Source organism: Dasypus novemcinctus, chromosome 14 (assembly GCF_030445035.2).
Source record: "Dasypus novemcinctus isolate mDasNov1 chromosome 14, mDasNov1.1.hap2, whole genome shotgun sequence".
NCBI classification, from domain to species: domain Eukaryota; kingdom Metazoa; phylum Chordata; class Mammalia; order Cingulata; family Dasypodidae; genus Dasypus; species Dasypus novemcinctus.
This window is the reverse complement of record NC_080686.1, coordinates 14,927,473-14,951,617: the sequence shown is the minus strand read 5'-3', so window position 1 is coordinate 14,951,617 and position 24,145 is coordinate 14,927,473. Positions and strand designations below refer to the sequence as shown.

General features: G+C 37.2%; 1 protein-coding gene across 7 annotated transcripts in view; it reads left to right on the top strand.

Moving 5' to 3' along the window:
• ST18 (ST18 C2H2C-type zinc finger transcription factor) overlaps window positions 1-24,145 on the top strand; it is a 292,702-nt gene that overhangs the window by 175,562 nt on the left and 92,995 nt on the right. For all 7 annotated transcript variants that reach the window (XM_058275525.1, XM_058275527.2, XM_071207814.1 and 4 more), the window contains 6 exons: window positions 165-346; window positions 789-831; window positions 8,932-9,076; window positions 9,654-9,757; window positions 16,925-16,979; window positions 19,091-19,121. In XM_058275525.1, the coding sequence (XP_058131508.1) occupies window positions 16,925-16,979; window positions 19,091-19,121 (86 nt within the window). In that variant the 5' untranslated portion in view covers window positions 165-346; window positions 789-831; window positions 8,932-9,076; window positions 9,654-9,757. The remainder of the gene's footprint in view (window positions 1-164; window positions 347-788; window positions 832-8,931; window positions 9,077-9,653; window positions 9,758-16,924; window positions 16,980-19,090; window positions 19,122-24,145) is intronic.

Here is a 24,145-nt window from a genome sequence, read left to right as displayed (position 1 = left end):
CGTAAAACAAAGCTTTCTGTGGAGGGGATGAAGTTTGCCTCTTTCCAAAGCTTTGATGCTTCTAAATCCGTGGGCAGCAAACCCAGTGACCTAGGAGAAAAGCAAGAGTTGACCAAGTCAATCCTTATGTGTAACTGTATTTTGTTTTGTTGTTTTTTTTTCAGCATGAAGACAAGTGAAAATTAAAGGATTTTTTAGAAAATGGGTTTGAAATCTTTGCCCAGCCCACACCCCTGTATGTAAATAGGACTGTCAGGGCTGTGTTTGTCCACAGCTAAAGCTCCAGATGAACCCGTGCAGCCGCGATGACAGGAACAGCTGACTCATTAGGAGGCAGCAGTGAAAGGTAATTAACCCTGGGAAAAGTACAGCTGCCGTGCGGGCTGCTCCTTTCTGTAGGATCTGATTAGAAATTAGTGTTAAACCACTGAATCTTTTTCTTTTTTTTTTTAGACTGTCATTGATAATTCACTTTCACTCTCAGGTGTGTCCCTAGAAAAGGTTCTCAAATGCACTTGTCTACAAAAGGGCTCAAATCTAAAAAGCCCCTTCTGATAACAGCACACACCTGTTTTGTTGGTTGATGGGGAGTCCTTTCAAATGAATGTTATGTTTGGCCATTGAAGATTGGATATTAGTCCAACCCCATATTCTAATAGTCAGTATGTAAAGTGCTTGAAAGGATTGTTTTATATATACTCAGTAGGAGGGAGGTAATTATGACTTAATCAACTTTTCTATTTTTTTTTCCTTTCCATTTTTCCTGGGATGATGCTTCTCATCGGTAGCAACGGAAACTCTCCAGTTCAAATCCAATAGATATTAGGGAAGGTAAGTGAAGACTATTTAAAAGTTACCCCTCCCCATACACACAAATGGAAGTAATCTTTAACTTTTCAGCATCCATCAGAAGCCTGAGAAATTAAGGAACTTGGTTTTAGTAGACTACTAGACGTGCTTGATTTTGTTCACATTGATATCTTCCTGTAATATGGGAATGCTTCCACACTGTTCAACTTGATTTATGACTTTTATTTTTTTGAGGTACCAGGGCTGGGGATTGAACCTGGGACCTGGTAAGTGGGAAGCAGGTGCTTAACCACCGAGCCACATCAGCTCCCCTGAGTTGGTTTTCTTGTTTGTTTGCTTGTTGTTTGTTTGTTTTTTAGGAGGTCCAAACCCAGGACCTCCCATGTGAGAAGCAGGCACTCAACAGTTTGAGCCACATCTGCTCCCTATTTATGACTGTTATGACTACACATGTCTCAGGAGCATGAATACTTTAAAAGAGGCAGAGGCAAGGTTCACATATGTGACTAGAGAACTGGATGGGTGGCCTAGTGCACCCTAAAGAGAGCCACATCCCACTCTCTAGAACCTGTGAATGTGTTACCTTCCATGGCAAAAGGGATGTGATTGAATTAAAGAGCTGGAGATGGGAGATGACCATGGGATGCCCGGGTAGCCCCACCTAGTCAACAAGTACTCGAGAGAACGGCTGGCTCCCAGCAGGGTGAGGCATTGAGACGGGATGATAATGGCTTTGAAGATGGGGGAAAGGCTCCAGGGGCCAAGGTGGGCAGCAGCCTCTAGAAGCTTGGGATGGGCCTCAGCTAACAGCCAGCAAAACTGGGAACTTCAGCCCTACAGCTGCAAGGAACTCAGTTTGACCAACAGCCGGGATGAGCAGGAAATGGATTTTCCCCTAGAGACTCCAGGCAGGAATGCTACCAACCTGGATTTTAGCATGGAGAAGCTGTATCAGACATTGAACCTCCAGAACTGTGAGACAAAATTGTGTTGTTTTCAGACACTAAGTTTGTGGTAATTTGTTACAGCAGAAATTGAAAACTAATGTAGAGAACAAGCCAACCAATAGATGAGACAAATTTAACATTTGTCTATATAATCATAGGAAGACTTTCCATGTTGGGATGAAAGGGGTCAAAATTTCTTGAGAGCCCAAGGTTGATCAATATTCTCTGTAGGAATATCCTACAGTTTCTCTCCATGGGAATATCCATTCTGCAGATCCTAGTGATAGTTATTACCAACTCAGAGACATCTCTAGCTTCTGCGTTTTGCCCTTGCTGCGGTGTCACCCCCCGAATTTTTCTGCAAACACATTGCCTGTATCATCCGTGGTACAAATGAATACTTGGTTTATCGGAACTTCTAGTAAGTCTGTGTTTAACTGAGCATGGGTGAGACGAATGGAATGTCAGTGGCATGGAAGTTCTCTAATGCAGGGCTGGAACACAATCTAACTAATCCCAAGTATGCTGGGGTTTAGTGTTCAAAGCAGATGTCTGTGTTGAATCCTAGTTCTTCTTGCTACCTGTGTGAATACTTGGTGAAGTAGTGAGCTCCCTCCGCTTCCATTCCATATGTGAAATTAATAATACTTTCCCTATAGGCATGTCATGATGCCTAAATAGGATAGGGCATATACAGCACTAAAAAGAGTGCCTATCGCTTAAGAAGAGTTCAGTAAAGGCAAGCTGTAATTATTTGGAAAATTCAGTGCTAATTTTACTATTTTGATAAAATAATAAATTAACATTTTTGTCTTTCCCTCAGGGTTAGTACCACTTTATTTCCAATAGAAAAGTCATCAATTTGGAAGATATGGATATATGTTGTTTAAAATAAAAGGCAAGTGCACAAGAATCCGGATATTTTGACAAATTGTAAGAAAACTGAGGTCTACGTAGTGGAAACTATATAGAGTTTGAATAAGTTGGAAGCCCTCCTAGATAGTTTTCTTTCCAAATTTGAAACAATAGACTAGCTACATTTCTATTTTACCTCTGGATTTATTCCCATAAAAGGGTCAATTTAAATGATATGCTGTAATTTTTATATAAATGAGTTAAAAGTAGACATTGGGGGAAATCTGACCATGTCATCTACTACACTTCTTACTCATCCTTGCATTTTTGGATGTTCTGTATTTTAAGCCATTTCCTAAAATATTATCTCAAGAATCTGAAAAGTATTATATTTTAGCTAATTTAAATTCAATTAAATAATGTCTTGAGCCCTGAGGTTGGCCATAACATTTTATTGCACATGGAAACTCAGTAAGGCACCGTTCCTCTCTTCCATGAGCTCACACTGGCATGGGGAGGATAAAACGGACAAGAATTAATGTAACGTCAGGCAGAATGCAGTAAGGATCAAGGGAAAGGTGGCATCCAAACACTGTCGGCATACAGAACTCTGTGAGATGCTGTCATTTGAACCTCACCATGGACGACAAATCCCACTTCAGCAGACAGACGTTACAACTCTGTCATTGAAGGGGAAAGTTCCTTGACGAGTTACAAACGGCATTAGCAAATCAAAACACTTCATTTTAGCCATTTGATTTGACCATCTAGTCTCCTTTTGACCCTCTTGTAACTATATAAAAATATGGCTTTAATGCATTGTTTAACCATGCCAAGTGTAATATGAACTATTTGTATCGTTTCAGTCAGTCTTTGGGGAAATGTATTTATTTTAGGCAGTGTTCTCTGGAACACTCTAGGGATGCATTCTTCAGAAATCTTCTTCTAGGAGCTTATCCAATCTGGTTCCCTCTGTTATGGTAAATTTTACATTATACTGGAATTTTCAATTTGCTGGTTTGCACTCTTGAAATCAAGAGTTGTGCTAAATTTATATATCTTCTTATGTCCACTGTCTAGCACAGAGCAATAACATAGATTGGGTGCTAAATAAATGCATATGGAACCAATAATAAGTCCATTTGTAGAAGAAAGATAATGGTGATAAAGGAATCTATATTAAATTAAACACCATAGTAAGAATTAAACCAAGGATCATCCTACAAAACTCCAGTGCCCATAGACCTCAATAACTGAGGGTCATGTCATTTTTGCAAAATTTCAGTAGACTCTTTCATTTCACATTTTCAGTCAGATGATGAAGGAAATGATTACATTTTTTAAAAATCTTCATTCAAATTTACCGAATGTGGTGAAGATTTTAATGAAAAGCAATTACCACTGGCAAAACAGCAGATTATAACCTATGTAATAAAATAGTTTAGAGAAAAAATTCCCTATGCATAATAAAAAGCCTCATTTTTTTTTGAATCAACAAGTGCTCTTTGAACTTTATAAAAAATGTTTTGACATTATACAGTTGTTTAGGATAGATTTACTCAAAATAGCACATTTAGTTGCAACACAAGCCTTGAAGTTAAGTGGTTAGTTTAATGAAACAGAGTTTCCATAGTTACCACAGAACAGAGGATAACTTTTATTTCTTTGAAAGCCAGGAAGGAGCTTTAGAGGAAAGATTAAGCAAACAAATCCAAGCAGGTTTATTATGCAAGGTTTGCCACCTGATTGACTTTCAACAAGGAAACTCTTGATATCATAGGACATTAAAGTTTTTCAACTAAAATCTGTAGTGGTGCTTTAAGAATACTGACAAGCCCCCTTTTCTGGGCATTTCAAACTAGATTCTGAGTCAGAGACAAAGCTAGAGGAATAAAAAATCTCCGTGAGGGGAGCAGATGGAGCTCAGTGGTTGAGCACCTGCTTCCCATGTATGAGATCCTAGGTTCAATCCTCAGTACCTCCTAAAAAATATATGTATATATACATATATACACCTTTGCTCATGTTGTCTCAAGATGCATCTTTGCTCATAATGTCTTAAGAAACCACGCCATAAACGAGTGGCTTAAACACCACACTAGGGACAGTAATGCATTACTGTACTAGACAGATCATGTCGGCTTAGGTCTCTTTCTTCATGGTAAACATCTCAGCTTCAAGTTCCAATGGCAGGGAAATGGAAATCCATCACAGGGATTCCGCTTTCTTGTTGAGGTGAAATGTGTCCTCCCTGAAGTGGTAATGAAGGTCACTGCCTTAGCTGTGACTAAACGTGAGAGTTCTTCTCAGTTGGCTGTGCAGAAACACAATGATGGGGTTTCTTAGTATCTCACCTTGAGCGTGGGAGCCTTTAAAGCAGCAGTGATTAACAGGACTTTCACAAAGTTTCTATGTAGTTACAAGGACAGTTTCAATCTTCTGTCATTTTTCTGCATTAGCTATGATTATGCTTTTACCACAAAAATGCATTTGTTTTAAAGGTAACAATACAGTCCCGGAGAATAGCTTATGTTCCATCTATATTTATCAGCACTCACTGTACATTTGTGTCTTCATTACCAGGAAATATTAAGGGACATTGTGCCATCTATTCCTGTTTACAGTTTATTATGCAGAGATAGGAAACACTTAGCATGTAAAATGAATGTAGAAATTATTCCTGGATAGAAACACGGACATTTCCCACTCGTTGGCTCTTTCTCCTCCATCACCGGATCAGAGTGTAATTGTCAGTAATCAGGCCTGCTTGCTGCTGATAAAACCACTCTGAATGCTAGCAGCCTTCTTTGTGTGATGACTCAATTATTCCAGAAGTGCCTCATCAAATCTGCCCCATCAGCTGGGCTAATAAATAAGGAGAAGAAACTGGCCCCCCAAAGCAAATTATAAATCCATTTGCATTAACCATTTTGCTGGTCCGTGATCTAGGCAGAAATAAGCATGGCAGATTGTGTTAAGCTTATTTGAATATGTTTATAATGTTTACAGCATGCAACTTTTTTTTCCCACAAGGTGTTGGAATTATCAGTCATGAATGGCATCTAAATGCAGTTATGGTAATAAGAGCAAGGCTTTAAGTATCTTTGAGGGCTATTTTGTTTCTTAAAGCAGGTGAAAGTTAAATCCTTTCGCAGGGAGAAATATGGATCTTGGTCAAGTTATTAGAATTGCTTCAGAGTTGAAGGAGAGGCTTCTTTTATTTTTACAGGTACTGGAAGGACAAATAGATATCCTATAATACATGTTAATCCAAGCACAATTACTCTACCTCTATCGCAATGGAAACCAGAAGTTATTTGATGCGATGTGTGACTTAAGCAATCTGTGAAGCAAAATTTTCATTTTCTGGGATGAGTTCAGAGTTGCTATTGAGCTCCTTGTGCTTAAAATTCCTTGAGATATTCTATAGAGTAGATATTTCCAAAAGGCAGGCAAACCAGTAAAACTGATTCAATCCATCAATGGAAAGTTTGTACATTGTTTTTTACAAACCTAATTTTATTCTTCTTTCAAAATGACAAACTATACTAAATAACAAGCTTTTTTTCCTGATATTGGAACTAAGATGATCACTCAGGGAATCCTAAAATATTAAAAATGAATAATCAACAGCAATTTGATCACTAATATCAAATAACCACTTTTGTTGAATGTGTAATGATTTAAAATCTGAAAGAATCTCTCTAAAATAAGGGATGCCACTGACCCATTTATACGTGTAGCTCTTTACCCTGCAGTGTGTTACAGTTTTGATGAAGCTGCCCATTCTCTTTTTTCCCTATTCCTGTGATCAAGAGCCTAATTCTGTGCCAATAATAGAAGTAAAGCTTATGGTTGAAAGCAGTATTTTTCTTGGCTTAAAACTATTTAGATGAAACTCACTATTTCACTTACTTCACTTCATTTGCTTTAGCCAACAAAGCATGTTCTCTGACATCAACCTGAAGAGCAGAGAAGAAAGTCATTGTTGAGGGCCTAATATAAAGTGGCCATGGATTCATTCAATTTTTGTGTATCAACTTATTGTCTCTTGCTATGATGAAAAAACCAACTCTATATCCCACTGATTAGAAACTCCAAAATAAGAAGTTAAAACATTTTCATTAGAAATTTAATGGAGCAATATGGCAAATGGAAAGCTGAAGAATTAGATAGTCTTTCCAGCAAAAGATATCCTGAAAGCTTACACAAAATCTGACTTTAACTTAAATTATCCTACTGGTTACTATATGAAAACAATCTGGAAACTTAGAATAGTAGATGATTTGCCTTACTATACAAAAACATAAAACTTGCACAGATAATCCCCTTTTCAATTTCCATCTAATGAACTATTGATGAAGACAAGATATTAAAGTTAAAAGGATGATTAAGAAGTTAAAACTGTCTAAAATTATGTAGACCAGGAAAGAAATGCTAAGGTAAATATGCTGAAGTTATTGTTTTACTTATTGAGAAACCAAATCTAAAAGTAATTTTTTAATCTCATATTGACAGCTCAGTTCCTGAGAAGAACCTGCCTTGCATTTCCATCAGTCTGGTTCTGTTGACAGATAAGTTCTAAAAGGAAAATGGTGGCTGTAGAAGCTCATGGGAAATATGTTGCAGAGCAACAAGTCTTATATATTTTTTATTAAATTTATTCTCCTTTTCACCAATTTTTTTTTTTTTTTTACTTTTAGCTTAGTTAGGAGGACTTTTAAAAATTTTAAGTCCTTTTGACCCATAAGTAGAAAACTGCATCTATGGGTCTTTGCTTGGCAAATGTATCGTATCATGTTAGGTCATTTACCACATCTGAAAAAATATAATCTGACTTACTCTCCATTTTATAAAACAACAGATGCATTACATTGTATCATCGATTTAAAGAAATGCCTTTTTCAGAGGCAGGTGCTCACCCATGAAGCAGCTGTGGAGGACTACAAGGCCCTAATTATTGGCAGATAGTAAAGCAGACTAATGGAGTACTTTGTGACTACTCCATTGAACAAGTAAATCCATGTAGCAATTAGAGAGCACATTTAAGAACTGTGTAACCCATTAGGCTACTAACATCTTGGTTGTCATATAGTTTTATCTTTTAAGATTGCTGTTCCATAAAAACATGAGCTTCAGTTGCAAAAATATTCATCCTGGAGGATGGGGGCAGAGCTAACTCTCTGGCAAGTTCTATGGCTTTGGTCAAGATTCCCTGTTTTAGGTTCACCATCTTCAAAAAAATGCTGATTTCCCATGAATATTTTAATAAGTCCTTCAGGTTTACCAAAATACGCTCTGAGACCAGGGGAAGAGATTAAAGTGTGGCAATGAATGAGAACAGGATTGGGGGAAGTATCTTCTTGATAGAATGCTGAACATTCCGGGGACGCCGGGAACCGATTTCAGGGGAAGATTCCTTTTGGTCGCTGCCAAGGGCGGGCTTCCAAAAAGCACCGATGGAAGGGGGGAGGCCCCTAAGGAATCTCACTTCCCATTTGTATTTTGTTGTGCTCAGTCTCCATGAGCCCTTTTGTGTCAAATCATATTTCTGAACTTATATTTTGTCGGCGCCCTCTGTGCGCTTTCCCGAGTTGATCTCAGCTGCGCTGCCCCCCTCTCCTCCCCAGGGAGGGCAGTGACAGCAGATGGGGTTAGAGCTGATGCATCCGAAGGCAAACGGCCTGGCTGCTGCGTGGAAGCTGTGAGCGTCAGGAAGCTTCTTTTCCCCGGAGAACCAACTAACCACTGAAGAAAGTTGAAAATGAGCCCTTTGAGGAACGCTATTAAAAGTAGTAAAAAATTGCAATTGTGCAGATGATGTGCTGCTGTGTGCTTATTCGGATGCTAATGAGTTTGACATTAGGGAACTCAGAGGGTTTACAGCGACTCCCTTATGTGATCCTGGTCTTTATTGGCAATCTTTGAGAAAATAAATGGAAAATGTATTGCTAATAAATACATAACACGATAGGGTATTAGACAAAAAACCATTACTTTCAGGATTTAGAAAGAGCTTTGTTCACCAGTGTGACTGTTTTCCAGGATCTTTTGTTTTAGGTTAGTGTATGGCGAACAAAGACCGATAGGCAGGTGGAAAGCTTCAGAACTCTTTCTGAACTGAGGTGCAAGTAGAATAGGCCAAAAACACTGGTATAGAATGCCTCTTTTTTTTTTCTTTTTTTTTTTTTTTCCAGTTACAATCAAACACAAATTCAGAATTCCCAAGCCTCTGTGCTCCTTCTCAATTCTGACATTCTGACATCATGGGCAGTGATCTACCCTATCACTTAAGTTTTACCCCCATTTATTTCCCTAGGAACCACAGTTGCTGACTTGAGTTGAAGAAGCATCTGCTTAATGTCTGGTCAAAGCCTACAGCTAATCCAGATATCGATGGTTAAGAAGCCAGGAGCATCAATATACTGCAAAGGGTAAAATTACAGGCTCTTTCTGCAAGGAAGGTGGGTGGCTTGATTTTTTTTTTTTAATAACAGCACTGCCAAATATAAATTTTAAATGTGCATTGATATATGTGGTATTTGTATAAATAGCTCCTCTCTAGTATATTGAGTGCACTACGTGAATTTCAGAGTTTTCTCTCAAGTGCCAAATGGCCTGAAAACTGATTCTGTTCTCATCCCCTGGGGCCAAATAGAGGTGATGAAGCTCTCTGTGTTATGACTGAACGCAAAGTAAACAAAGGGCAAATCATACTACTGCTACTAAAAATAAAATAATGATAATTAATAGCAAATAATTAAAGTTCCACTGATTCAATTTTCCTATGAAATTATAGACATAATCAAGCTCAGCAACAAAGATTTAGATGAATTTGGCTTACTTTTAAAAATATAAAAAAACCTCTTTTCTGTTAATATGTACTATGAAAAAGTTTGTTCTGTTTGGAGTATAGACAAATTGTAGGTAAAGCTATTGATGTGTTTTTTATCATGCATACACTTCAGTGTTTATTAGTGCTCTGCTGCTTCAATTGTTCTCCCTAATATGCTTTCCATTTTTAATATTTTATCTTAATAGAATGAATTTCAGGATCTCTCACTAAAGCAGAAAAAGACATTTAATCACTTTGACGGAGTGGGCAAACTGAGTTGGCATACAAGTTACCTGGAAAAAAGAGAAAGGTAAGCCAACATTTTTATTTTAAAAGTAGAATTCATTGAAAGAAAATGAATTCAATCTAAGTATTTATATTTAAGGCTCTGCTCTACAACAATGCTTTATCTCTGTGGATTTGCTTTGAAAGAAATTTACTCTTGGTGTCAAATTTAGAATTCTGCTTTTACCAGAAGCCCAGTCAAATAAATATATATTTAAAAATATTAAATATGTGGAATCCTCTGGGCCTATAAGACCTTTCACATATTGATTGGTATGTGTTATTTCTTCACACACATTTGACCTTAAAGAAAGGTTCAGTTTTAAAACAGTTTTAAAATCCAATTTGAATTCACAAGTAGTAGAATTAGTTTGGTTAAGGATTAAGGGTGAGTATGTGACATATTTTAAAAGCATGACTTTTAAAGCACCATCAATGTCTTCAACAGTCAATTTTTATAAACATGAAAAGGAAGGAATTGAGCTTTTCTTGGGGAAAATTTTTTTCACTTAAAATAATTTAGCCCCATATGAAGGCGTTTGTTTACTAAGGTTTATTTATTTTGCAACAGTTGCATCTCAAAATATCAGCAAGGAAAAAAAAAAAACGAAAAGCCCTTTTAAGGTGTTACTTGCCCTGAGTTATCTTTAAACAGGGCATGTTAAAAATAAAAAAAGAACTCCCCTAAAACATAAAGCTGGCGATTGCCCCCTAATGTCACAAAGCTGTGACTCTGACGCCGTGGGCGGCGGCTAATAGAAATCCTTGGCACACGTCGGTGACCTAAGGGAATAATAGAACTATTTGCTGGAGTCGTTTGGCAAAAGGACACAAACATATGGCTTTGGTTCATATTCAGCAATGCCAGTTGTGCAAAGTTACAGGATGAAGTATGCAACAGCAGTGACAACTCAGAAATCAGAAGTAAGAATCAAAATAAATCATACTCATTATAGAGCTATCCAAGCTAGACTCGGGTCTAGCAGTGCATTTCCAAGTTGACTCCAGAAAATTCCCTCTGAAGAACACTTTGCCCATGGGGAATGTGTGTGCTCCTGGGAAGAGCTACATCCCAGAGAACTGTGCTTAATCTGACAGCAGACTGAATCTGCTCCTTTAGGATGTTTTGAGGGTGGGAGAGATTGGAGGAGACAAGGAGAGATACCATAAACCTAAAGGGTACACATCACTTACTCCTTCAGCTTTCTTGCACAGAGTTAAGGGCAGTTCTAAAGGAGACATACAGGAATGCTGAGACAAAGTCAAGAATGGTGTTCTCAAAACAAAGGATGAAACATTCAGAAAAGTATAAATATGCCATGATGGATGTTGTGAACAAACCCCTGGCTTTTCTTAGAGTTTATATTTCTTTAAATGTTTATTTTCTGAATATGTGCTCCTGTTTTTCCCAATTAATTAATTTTGGGGAGGAAAACCACGAAAATTTAAAGAAGGAAAGAAGAGAAAAACCATACTTGAATATTCTTACTACATCTTTCAATATATAAACTCTTCTCCTTGGTTTAGGGCACCAGCACATTGTCCCCATCGTTTCTCCTTTGTAACAGGTAAACCTCTTTCACTCTGGCTGATCCGAAGCTGTGTTTAATACAAAACAATGCCAGAAACATTCAAGAAATGTAGGATTTTTTGTTCTTCAATCTGGCCAAATTTCATGTAGTTATTTCATTTTCAGGGCTTAGCCTTTTCCAACTTCCTGAGTTTCACTTTGTCAAACAAATGCTTTTTAGAAAAGAACCATCCACTGAGGATAAAGGACTCTTCATGGAGAGGACCCAGAACCTCTTCGTGGCATCCTCCAAAATCCCTCTTACCATTCCCTGACTTCCCCAGGTCTGAATACTGTATTTCATGAGAGGAATGTGACACAAAATTCAAAGCCACATTGCCCTTTCAAAAATCTCAGGAAAGCACAATTCAGTCTTGTTAAAGGAGGAAATTATTGCAAACTGAGTGTATGGGAAAGACTTCTGAACATAAAAGTATTTGTTGGGAAACAGATATGGTTCAACAGTTGAGCACCCACCTCCCACATGGAGGGTTCTGGGTTTGCTTCCTGGTGCAAAAAAAACAAAAACAAACAACAAGCAACACAAACAATAAAACCAACTCAGGGGAGCCAGTACAGCGCAGTGGTTGAGCACCAGCTTTCCATATACGAGGTCCCAGGTTCAATCCCTGGGCCCCAGTACCTGAAAAAAAATTTTTTTTTTGCATGAGAATTTATATAACTAGAAAGTATTAAGTTTAATTGTATAAGGGCTTTGAGACAGTGCCCTCAAAATATTGTGATCACTATAACTTTTTATACAAACATTGAGACGCTCAAGGCTACTTGAAAATATATTTTAAAAATATATATTAAGGTTCTTATTGTCTAGTATTCCATTAAAAGAAGAATCACCAAGGGATTGGCTCTCTCCAATTTTTAAAAAGTGATTAAATATTTATTTGGAGACAGAAATTTGTTCCATTAAGTTATAATAGGATTCTGAGTGGAAAATAAAATGATAGGGAACTAAATCTCCTCACATACCAATAATGTGCTGGCATGAATGAAAGCAAAATTGGGTTTCTGAATTCTATGTCATGTTCCTTGATTCTCTCTCTCCTACAAACTAGTAATTCTCGGACTTCCTCTACAGTCACCAAATGAAGGTAACGGATTTATGCACTGATTGTTGATTGACCATCTGGTGTAAGTGCCAGTAAAATTAGACAGTCAAATATTTGTAACCATGAAATTACTTTACAAACTTGAGCATCTTTTCTAACTACTATATATAGGTTGTAAGTATATAATGCTGCTAAATGTGAGCTTCCCAAAATTCAAATAAATAGTTAAAATTTTATGTTCTGATCATTTTTCTTCTTCATTGCATATCGGCTCATTCCCATTCTTGGCTCTTGTATGTCTTGTCTCTAAGGCTTGCTCCTTTGCCTTCTTTATGTTGTAAATTTCTTTCTGTCTTGCCATTTCTCCTTCTAATCACTTGTCTCCCCAGAGAGGTTGGGCATGAAGCCTTTTTTAAAGTTTTCTTCATAGTTTTTTTATAATTTAGATATCAAACAAGAATTCCTTTTTCCTCATCCTATGTAAATGTTATACATAGCATAACCATACTCACATGTGAAAATTAACTTATCTTAAACTACTTTCACGTCAGGAAAAAGCCACAACGATGAGGGAGCTTGTTGATATGGGAGGAGTGGGGTTGGGGATGGGATATGTATGAACCTCTTAACTTTTTTTTAAAGATTTATTTATTTGTTTATCTCCAGCCCCCCCCCACTCCCCCACCCCCTGTTGTCTGTTCTCTGTGTCTATTTGCTGCGTCTTCTTCTTTGTCCGCTTCTGTTGTTGTCAACAGCACGGGAATCTGTTTCTTTTCATCTTGCTGTGTCAGCTCTCCTTGTGTGCGGCGCCATTCCTGGGCAGGCTGCACTTTCTTTTGCGCTGGGCAGCTCTCTTTATGGGGCGGGGGGGGGAGCGCACTCCTTGCGTGCGGGGCTCCCCTGCGCGGGGACACCCCTGCATGGCATGGCACTCCTTGCGCACATCAGCACTGCGCATGGGCCTGCTCCACACGGGTCAAGGAGGCCCCAGGTTTGAACCATAGACCTCCCATGTGGTAGACTGGACCAAGTCTGCTTCCCTAAAATTTATTAATGTAACATTTTTTGTGATCTGTGTATCTTTAAAAAAAGACAATTTAATTCAAAAATAAAATTTTAAAAAGTGAGTGGTAAAGTATACCTTAAATATTCTTATCCCTATTGAGAAGCAGATTGCCAAAGACAGGAGGAACTCATTAAAGGAAACCCAGAAAATATCTTATTTTGTGTTGTTCCCATCCATAAATAATGGAATGAGATATATAAAGCCCAAAGAAATATGGAGAAGGACAGCTTTTTAGTAAATCAAATCTCTGCTTTGAGAAAAGAAATAACTCATTAGGTTTTCATGAAATTAATTGCAGTTTTGCCAGCAGTATTTTAGAGCTTAAACATTTTCAGGTCTCCTTTTCCACTGGAAAAATCAAAGGTCCCAATGAGTGTAGTTTTCAAGATAGCAGCACTCGTTATTTAGGCTAATCTCCTGATTCACACCATACTCATATGCCTCTGCTGTGATTCTGGAAGGATCTGAAGGATGCTAATCTTTTTACACCCTCCTGCCCCCGTAGTCTCAACACAGCTACAAAAGTAGGAATCTCTTTCCAACTTTAATGAAAGAGGTCCAAATGATGTCCCCACTGAAAATGAGGTTAGAGTTTACTAAAATTAAGTCAACCCATTGGGAGTTTATTAAGGTTCACGAGAAGAGTCCAAAAGAAGAATACTTAGTCATTTTTACTTCCATATAAATGGTTCTAGAGGTCAAAGACTTATTTTCAAAACGGGATCTCCGAGGAGAGAGAAGGCCAGCTCAGAAATGTTAAAACCCTTCACTCCCCTAAAGGAAAGCACATGTGCTTTTGGTTTCTATGTATTTTTTAATGTACAAAATTGATTATTTATTTATTGTAATAATAACTTTTACTTTTAGAGAGGATTTAGATTACAGAAAAGTTACATCAAATGTATAGGGGATTCCCATATATAACCCCCCCCCCCCCCCCCCCCGCTCCCCCGGCACACACACACACTCACACACCCATTTCCTCCTATTATGAGCATCTTACATTAGGGTGGTACTTTTGTTACAATTGATGAAACAATATTGAAGCATTGCTACTAACCAAGGTCTATAGTTTACATTACAGTTTACACTTTGTGTTGTCCAGTTTTATAGGTTTTAATAAATGCATAGTGATATGTATCTGTCATTGCAGTATCATATATAGTTATTCTCCAACAAACTACGAGGTGTGACTAGAGACCAAACCTACTGGCTTTCATTGTTGTTCTTCAGGTATGAAGGAGAGAAAGAAAGTGAAATAGATAGGTGAAATATTATGGCCTTGATCCATATAACTCCTACAACTTGGACCAAAAGTTAAACTTGAAGACTTTGAATTTATGAATGAGTCAGTTTCTAAAATGTTTATCTAGCCTACAAATGCTATACCAACAAGAGGACAATAACTCAGTGAAAGACAATTAAGAAACCAGAATTCCAAGCACAATCAAATGGAGGTCCATGAATATTTATGCCTTTCTTCCAATGACTTTCTCCTCGTGGGGAGGTGGCTGCAAGGGATGAGGGTAGACCAGCCCTCATTGTAAAACAGAATCTGGTTTAACACTGTTGTAAAGAAGGTTGCATTTAAGTATGTTTTTGAAACATTTTTAGGTAACTGCTGCTACTCCTTGCAGGCTGTTTCAGTTTTAGTAAAGAAACTCATGGAGTTCAACCTTTCCGTGCCTGTTGGGGGACTTTTTCAGAGTGCTTGAGAGGGCTAATAGCACCTGTGAATTGGGATAATATTGGAATCACATTGTTCCGATGCTCTCCTGTGGGAGCAGCTTCCTCAGAAAGAGTTGATGGTTTGCATCCTTTTAACCCTCACATGCTACTGATCTCTCCTTGCCTAGTTATTCTTTTAGCACTTGGAAGGGAGTTTGCACAAGTTCAGCCACTTTATATGCAACCAAGATACTCATGGGAGAAGGAGGATTTCAGTTGCAGTGCTCACCAGCCCGAGTAAACCAAGCCATTTTAATCCTAGGCGATTTCACATCTGTCATAAATTCATGTGGTTTTAAAAGAGGGAAAATCGACAGGAAAAAAAACCCTGTTTTTATTGTTGTTTTCCCTTATTGTGTAGTTTTAAAATATTCATAACAATGAACGCTTTTATTTAGACTAAAGTAACTGCTCTTCAGCAAAAGCTGTGGATGCTTTTTGTTTGCTAATTTAAAAAAACAGTTCAGTGATTGGTGTGGGTATTTATTATGAAATGATGACAAAAGAGTACTGGTGGTTTTAATAGTTTTAGCTTATGAGAGCTGTTGTTAATTCTGCCTGTAGTGTTGCAGGTGAAAAAATACACAATGGATAAATAGTCTATATTGGTTTAACTGAACATAATATATAGTGTGTTCTGGAGTTGTTTGTCTCAATAGACTATAGTAATCAAAAGTAATGAACCTATTATGTGCAGGACCTTGGAGAGCGTCGAATGGCAGTAAAAGTGTGGCACATAAAAGGTTTATTAAAGGAAATTAAAGTCCATCATTGCCACACCTGCTCCCCTATTATAAGTCTATGGCAGGTCAGCGCCTTCAATCACAACTCAGCCTGCGAGAGCAGAGACGCGTTTCCCATTACCATGTCACACGGAATCTGTGCTAGTGTCAGCCTTCTGCTTGCCTTTGCTTCTCAACAACCAAAACAACTTACTCATATTTAAGAATCCCTTCTGATAACGTGTGGCACTGAATGAAATGGAAAGACTACTCGAGGGTTCCAGTGAAACAGATAGAGTCAGTTCAGAGTTTCCCTCCACGTGGACAAAAACAGTGGACTTAAAAAGTATTTGCATGCCACTGATACTTTGTTGGATTACATTGAAGTTATTGAGTAATGGCATTTTACAGAATTTGGTACTGAAATACACATCCCTCAAAATTCACCTTTCTTATATCTTTGGGTGATTGTAACCAGTATTTATTCTGGAATTTTGGGAGGAAACCCTTGTCATTTGTTGATGATCAAAATTTCCAATAGTAAGCCCTTGTGGCATTTCAGAAGTTTGCTCTGATGTTGCTTTTTACCTAGAGAATCTTTCTTTTCACTCTGACGTAGAAAGGGGTATGCATCAGAAAGGGTCTAGAAATGTAATAGCATCAGATCTTAGTAAATTAGCCTGCAATATTTTGAGTTGGTCTTTGAGGTTTTGCCTCCTTCACAACCCCTGTTAATCAGACAATACTTTTTCCATCTTTGTAGTGCCAAAGTGTTTGAATCACTGGCAAACACGCATGGACAAGGCTGGCTGACCTCTCATAGCTGTACTTTCTGGTTTCTAGAATCTATAGATACATTTTCAAAACTAGCAGTGTGTGCAGGCAGTCATGGTTGTATCCCTGGAGAGCCAGAAGGCAATGCAAAAACGCAGAAAGCTATCTTGTTTTTCATAATGACCTTCACAACTTCTAATTATGTGTTTTCCTATTTTGGTCAATGTCAGTGGAATGACCTCAGGACTTTGTGTTAATATTACAGATGGATGCAGAGGCTGAAGATAAAACACTGCGTACTCGCTCTAAAGGAACCAAGGGTGAGTTGGCAAGCAGGTTCCACGACATGTGCCCGCCCACCATGAAATATGGGAGCTCCAATGCTTGGTCCCTCATGTGTAATCAGAATGATTACAACTTCCTCAGGGCTTCTCTTTCTAAATCAAGCTAGGACACTAGTTAGTGGCATTGAGGGGCAAAATATTGTGAACCCAGAGCTAAAGGAGTCAAAAGAGTCCACAATGATGTATGAAGCCAATTTTCACAAAACGCAATCCTGAGTAGTTTTGAACATCAATGATGTAAAACAAAGTTTATCAAGGGAAGAATGCCTCCTTGAGACCATCAGAATATTAAAGCAACTTCTAATGGTCAAGGGAAAAGACAGAGTTGTGAATTAACTGCCAAAGCAGGTTTTGACATTTATTTTAACCTGGTTTAGTGCCTCCTAGTCTAAACTTAGTTCAAGTGAAATGGCGATGTTTGCTTTTTGACTGTCCCTGCTGGGAATTTTCAGCAGCTCTGCAAAGTCATGTTGGAAAGGTTTGACTTGCCTATTATCCCTCTCTTTTTGTAACCAACAGATGGTAATGTAATATTGAAATATAAACAGGCCCTTGATGATCTAAACATCTGGAAAACAGGACTGACTGGCAGTAATAGCCCTTAAGGAAAATAACTTTTATTGTAATTAGCTATATTTTTGTGACCCTTAGTTCTAAGCGGGAAACGGCAGGTTCACCACGGGCTCTGAAAACTCTCTAGATCGCTCTTCCCCACCCCACCCTGCCCTGCTCAGAGCCGGCCTTGCTGAGGAAGAGCCGGGTACTCACAGCAACTGCCCGACCATGCGGAAAGCTTTTGAGATTTGCAGTTGGAAATGGCTGATCAAATGGAATGTTTTCATGAGCTGTATGTTTATGTATCTAGTCAAGGTAGAGAATTCTTTGGGTAAAGCCCAGAATCTCAATATTTTTCCATAAACTTGAAGGATGGTTTGTTTGTTTGTTTGTTTTCAGTTAAAATGTTACCATGGTTATCGAAAATGCAGAATAATGCTATACAAGACACGGGACTTTTGTCTACCCAACATAAGTTTTACACTGTATTCTTTTCCGGTTTTAGCTTAAGTACTTCTAAAGTGATTGCATCATATATCCTAATATTTGGAATGCAATATTTCTAAACATTTAATTTTTATGAAGCAAACTTCTCCATAGGATACAGGTTTAAAAAAATAAAGTTTATATTGTCCTTTTGGATCAGTTCGCACAATCACACATATTAGCATACTTGGGACTGTATTTGGATGATCTGAATCTCTTCTTTTGACTTCTAAAATCACCACACTATTCTATCATACTTTTAATTTTCCTAAAATTTGCAGTTCTCTTTGGACTTCAAATTCTTTTTGGCACATACATACATACCCTTAAATAGAGCCAAAATGTTCTTCCAGAAAGGAAACAACTGATGTTTCTTGTGTAGAATGAGTAATCTTTAAAACCACCTGCTCTCTCTCTCAATATGCTGTTTATCCTTGTGTAGGCAGGTATTTATAAACACTAGCTTCTTTAGTTCCCATCATTTCAGCCAGAAAAGTCAAAGCTCTTTTTCTTATGTTCTCTCTTTTTATAATGCTTTCGATATTAACATGGCCAAAACACATCCTCTTCTTATATGTATGAAGTTACTGAGATATAATCTTGGGCTGCAGTAATTTAATAAAGTTTCGCCAGTTGTATTTGAATACTTTATGTCAATAAAAATGTAATCCTGGGGCTATTTTGGATAACTTCCTATTAACAACAACCTTGACTTATTAAATACTTCGAGTCCTTCACACCCCCAAAAGTTTTCCACGACTCTTTAAAGACAATTACTTTGAAAGTCCAATACGTGATGACAAGGTCCAAGGGTCACACAAAGCATCGCCTTAGAGCTGGCCTGATCTGGGCCATACTAATCTCTCCTTTTTCCTCCAGAAGACCAATACCCGAAGAGATGAATCCACCCAGTCGGAAACCAGGTGGGGTCTGTGCTAATCACTTACTTGCCATTCTCTCTAGGTGGGTGAAATGTTTCTGTCATACAGTTTTGAAAATTATAAACTAATTGACTCTTCTTTTTCTTTTTCTTTTTTTGTCAACAGTGCCAATGGATTCTTTAATCCAGGAGCTCAGGTAAGATTTTCCCTACCTTAGGTTTCCTAATATTGATTGGCATTAATTATTAGAACGGCTTATATTTTTCGTGCCTCAGAATCCTAGGTTGATTATGAGGACTAAGCCAGCAGGCTTATTTCATACAGGGTATGTCCATGCACCAAGGAAGCAGAGAAAGGGAACTATACTGATAATTGATGGCAAACAGTTGGTAATGACACAAAGCAACGTTTGGCAAAGTGAAAATGAGTAATTTTTACTTTTCTTTGGGGAGCGAGGGCTCATACTTTGAGCACACGTGCATGTGGTTTGTTTTGCATTGATGGCACATGAACAGAGCAGTCCTCCAGCGAATCTCCAGACCCAAATTCTCCCCTTTTTGCTTTAAACAATTAGATAATTCTACCGGGTTCCACATTCCTTTTTAACATACATTTAAATCATGTATCTAATAGGTTATTTTAGCTATTACATTTTGGATAGTGTGAAAACACTTGATATTCTGAAAAGTCCACTTTAGTAGGTTTTGCAGGATCAACTCCAATTAGATTTACTTTCACAAGTTTTTGTCAAGATATAGTAAAATAAAAAGTACATTTTTCAAAAAGGAAATGCATGCTGATAAAACATTTTCTGTACTGATAACATTTTCTAGATAAATTGTGTGTGGAACAGGATGACCCCATGTTCGTCCTCTAGATTTGCTGTTGCTTTGTATTTTCCACATTCATTTTTGAATTCACCTTTCTAAAAACAGGAATGGCCCAGTATGAGTTCCACAGGGAAAAGTTTGCAAAACGGAGAGTGGGTAATAGTGTCTTCCTTACACCTTGAGAGGTGTGACGACTGTGTTAATGATGTACAGGGTCATTTTTCTCCAGGCAACTGTGCCTTGTGATTCCTGAAACACGTTGTCTTCATTACTTCTGCATTGCATGTTATCCATTCTGAAAGAGCTGTGGTGAACTTATTTAGTGGAACATGTATTTATTACAGTTGAATACAAACTTTCAGGCTGTTGTTCTTGGCTGTGGAAGTATGTGAGTAGGAATGGACTGCCTGCCTTGTCCATTTCATCAGTAAGCAGTTTAAATGTAAACCACTTTAATAAGGCAGGACATGTGGTCTGCCCACCCATTTGCACAGGATTAAACGATTGAGTTGCTTAGCTCCATTAAATTCTTCCTTTTTAACTCTTCTCCCTTTTCAAAGTCCTAGGTATGGTTTGGGGACTTTATGTCTACTTGGTCACTGTAGAATGATCAAGAGATGTTTAGAATGATCAAATGCTCAAACTGGGCACGATGTTTGCAATATCAGAGCGTTATTTTTTGGCAGTCTTTTACAGAAACAGAGAAACTAAGCACTCCTGAAGACCTGAGTGTCTTATCTGTTGAAGTAACTGCATTTTCAGGGTCATTTTAGGGAATCAAACCACTCCAAGCAGGTAAAAAGGCCTTCTGTGTGAAGTGTCTTTTAAAAAAACTTGAATAATGTAAGGGAATTTAGAGGAATGAGTAAATGTGTGCTTTGGTCTAAGGAGAAATATATAATTTATACAGAAAAATGAAAGAATTAGCAGATAGAAGCAAATGGGGGGAGATATGTTTAAGATAACCTTTCTGGAGAAATTGTTACCTAAGTACTGTATTGCCTCTAACAATTATAATAAAAGTAATATGTATTGGGGTCTTATTGTGTACCAGAAACTTTTTAGCATTCTTTATCACTTTATTATTTCATTTAATCCCCACAATAACCTTATAAGTTAGAAACTATGACTATTCCACTTTTCAGATGAAGAAAGCAAAATTAAATAGTTTAAGGAAATAACCCAATGTTACATTGCTAGTAAGAAATCCAAAGGTCAGTTTCTTAACCTTCAAGTATGCTTTCTGTCATTCACAACTAGCTGTCTAAAATATAAATAAAAAAGAAATGGTTCTTTCATGAATTATAACCAATATATGACACTAGGACACGGTATTAATAATAGTGTGGTTTATGGGGAAAACATACCTAATATAAATGATGGACTATAGTTAATAGAGCTATTTAAATACTCTTTTATCAATTATAACAAAGGTAGCACATGAATGCAAAGTGTCAACAATAGGGAGTATACGGGAATGCTTTATTTTATACATGATTTTTCTGTAAACCTATAACTTCTCTAAGAAGAAAAAGAAATGGCTCATTGTTCATGTCCTTAAGCAGCTGTATTTTTTAAATTCTACATTTTTAACCCCTGTGGTTTATCTTCTATCAGCCTAGTTTTTTGAAATTCTGAGCAAGGAATATATGTTAATTTAAAAATATATTGCTTCATATTCTCCTAACTCTTCCCCAAATTTTTTTGTCAGGTAGTCTCTTTTCCTGGTTTGTCAGGAACTAACTCAGAAAGCTGGTGATAATTGCTGAGAAAATTCATAAACACAAGCAATGCACCCAGTTTTCTTTAATAGAAACCAGTTTATAAAAAGTATTGCCTGATCATTTAAATTTCTTCTTATTAGAGAAGTGGATTTATGGAACAATCATGCATAAAATACAGGATTTCCATATACAAGCCTATTATTAACACCTTGCATTGGTGTGGAACATTTGTTAGAATTGATGAGAGCACATTTTCATAATTGTGCTATTAACTTTGGTCCATGGTTTAACTTAGGGTTCACTGTGTTGTGCAGTTCCAGGGAGTTTTAAAATTTTTTATTCTGTTACCATATATACAACCTAACATTTCTCCCTTTTCAGCATTTTTAATTTTTTGATCACTTACTCGCAACAGAATGATCATATTTAAGGCTACATAGATCCCAAGTAATTTCTTAAATGTTTTAAGGCAACCCAGCTATAGATCCTAATTATTACTGTAAAGCAACCTGGAAAAATTACTGCTTTATATGGAAGCTTATATTTTTAGTGTCTTTGTGTTTTTATACAACTTTATCCATTTCCTACGATTGCTCCTATAATTTATTCAATGGATTTGTTGTGATCCAGAACCACAGTTCTGAATCTGGAGTATTTTAGAAAATGTAGCTATTGTAAAGTTATGGCTGTGCTGAAGGGAGCACTGGCAACTTTATTTTGTTTTTCTTTTTAGAATGCATTGGATACGTTATTGCATCTAAAGCAACTCTTACAAAAATACTAATACAAATGAAGCCAAATTAAATATATTGCCTATTGCTCAGGGAGCTAATAAAAATTGATACTGACATTCTCATCTTCTTATTATACTCTGTGTCAGCTACTATCATCACCATTAAAAAGGCAATTTGTAACCACAGGCCCCCTCTTCATCATATTCCTTATTAGTATCTCCAGGTTTCCCTGTGACACAATTCCGGTTACAGGTGTTGTTGAGAAGGCTCTCTTGTGTCTTTCTAAATCATAACCGTTGTGGTATCTGTCCTCTTGCCTTTTATTATATTATCCTTAAGCTGAGCCGCATGCTATTGCATTCTGCTAATATTGGTAATTGTCTTATGCATTGGCAAAGTGTTTTACATTGTTTCAGCCCTTTTCCTCTAATTAGGAAAATATATTCCATCCTCTGAAATGGCTTTCCTATGTGACTACTTAGACAAATGAATTCAAGGCTCTTAAGTACATTAGAGACAAATCCGAGTGTCCTTTCATGGTCTTATTGCTGATTATCAATAAGTTGGCTTACGTTTTGTAATGAAAATTTCAAATTTCATTTTAATTATCTGCTTTTACTTTATTTTATCTCCATATAATATGCTCCTTCATTTAAAACTCCATCAATTGGCATTTTCTTATAAGCATGAAAATGTTCAGTATTTTATGAGCTCTTATAATCAATAAGTGATAGATTTTAATAATAACAAATCTTTTTCTGACTTACATATTTAGATGGCTTGATTATTCTCTTCCATCTTATTGCATTTACTATAGTCTTTTTTTATCAGTCCAACTTTTTTACTTACATACTTGATAGTCTTTCCAATTTCACTTTAAAAATAAAGTTTCCTTTAATAGTCAAGATTTGATTGGAACTACTTATTGTACAAAGATTCATGGAGATGACAACTAAAGAAAAAAAAATGAACAGAAACTGATTTCTAGTAAAAAATGTTCCATAAATGCATCACCCAGATTAAAGGAAATAAATGGTCTTAAACACAAATTTTAATAAAAGAAGAGAGAAAATCTTGTTTGTTCATTGCTATCATGTCCAAAGGCTTGGTTTGGCCCATGGTTTAGGAAGTTAATAACCTGCCTTCTATATTCCTGCTAGCAAAGTGTGTATTTCTAAATACATCTTCAATATTCAGTTCTATCATTTAGAATCCAAGAAACAGACTCCTTCAAGAAAAAACACTTTTTCTATAAGCCAATTTAGGAGAAAGTAGAACTGATAACTCAGGGAGTTGACAATGCGGATTTCATTTCAAAGAAAAAAGTATCTGCTTAGGGGATGTATAATGTGGCAGAATTCACTCTGTCCTCATTCTCCTCCATCTGCACACCCTTAGCTGGGGGCGATGGGTGAGGTTCTATATGGGACATAGAGTTTTGAGGCATGAGACCCCCAAATTATTTCAGTGAGATTTCTTTAGGTATACTTGACTGAATTTACCAAAGTAGGAGTGTCATAAAATATGTCAGGGGGATTTTCCAAAGGAATTAAAACAAAAGGTGTTTGTCATCTGACAAGAAAATTCTATTACCTATAATACTACCATACATTTGCATAGCCTTTCATATCATTTAGCATTCACCTTGCTGTTGAGAAGAACTTCAATGAGGACATGAGATGTTGAAATCATATGTACCATTTCTAATTTGACCCAAACAACAAGCCAAGGCAGTTGGGACAGGTGTCAATATCCACATTTAACCCATGAGCTAAGATCAGAGAAGTTAGGTGCTTTATCCACAGTCTTTGGCTAACAAATGACTGAGCCAGGGGCAGAATTCAGGTTCTGTCTGTAGCACCCATGTGTCCCACTCCTCCAGGGCACCCTCTACAAGCTGTGCCTGGCTTCCCAGCCTGACGTCAGTCCCAA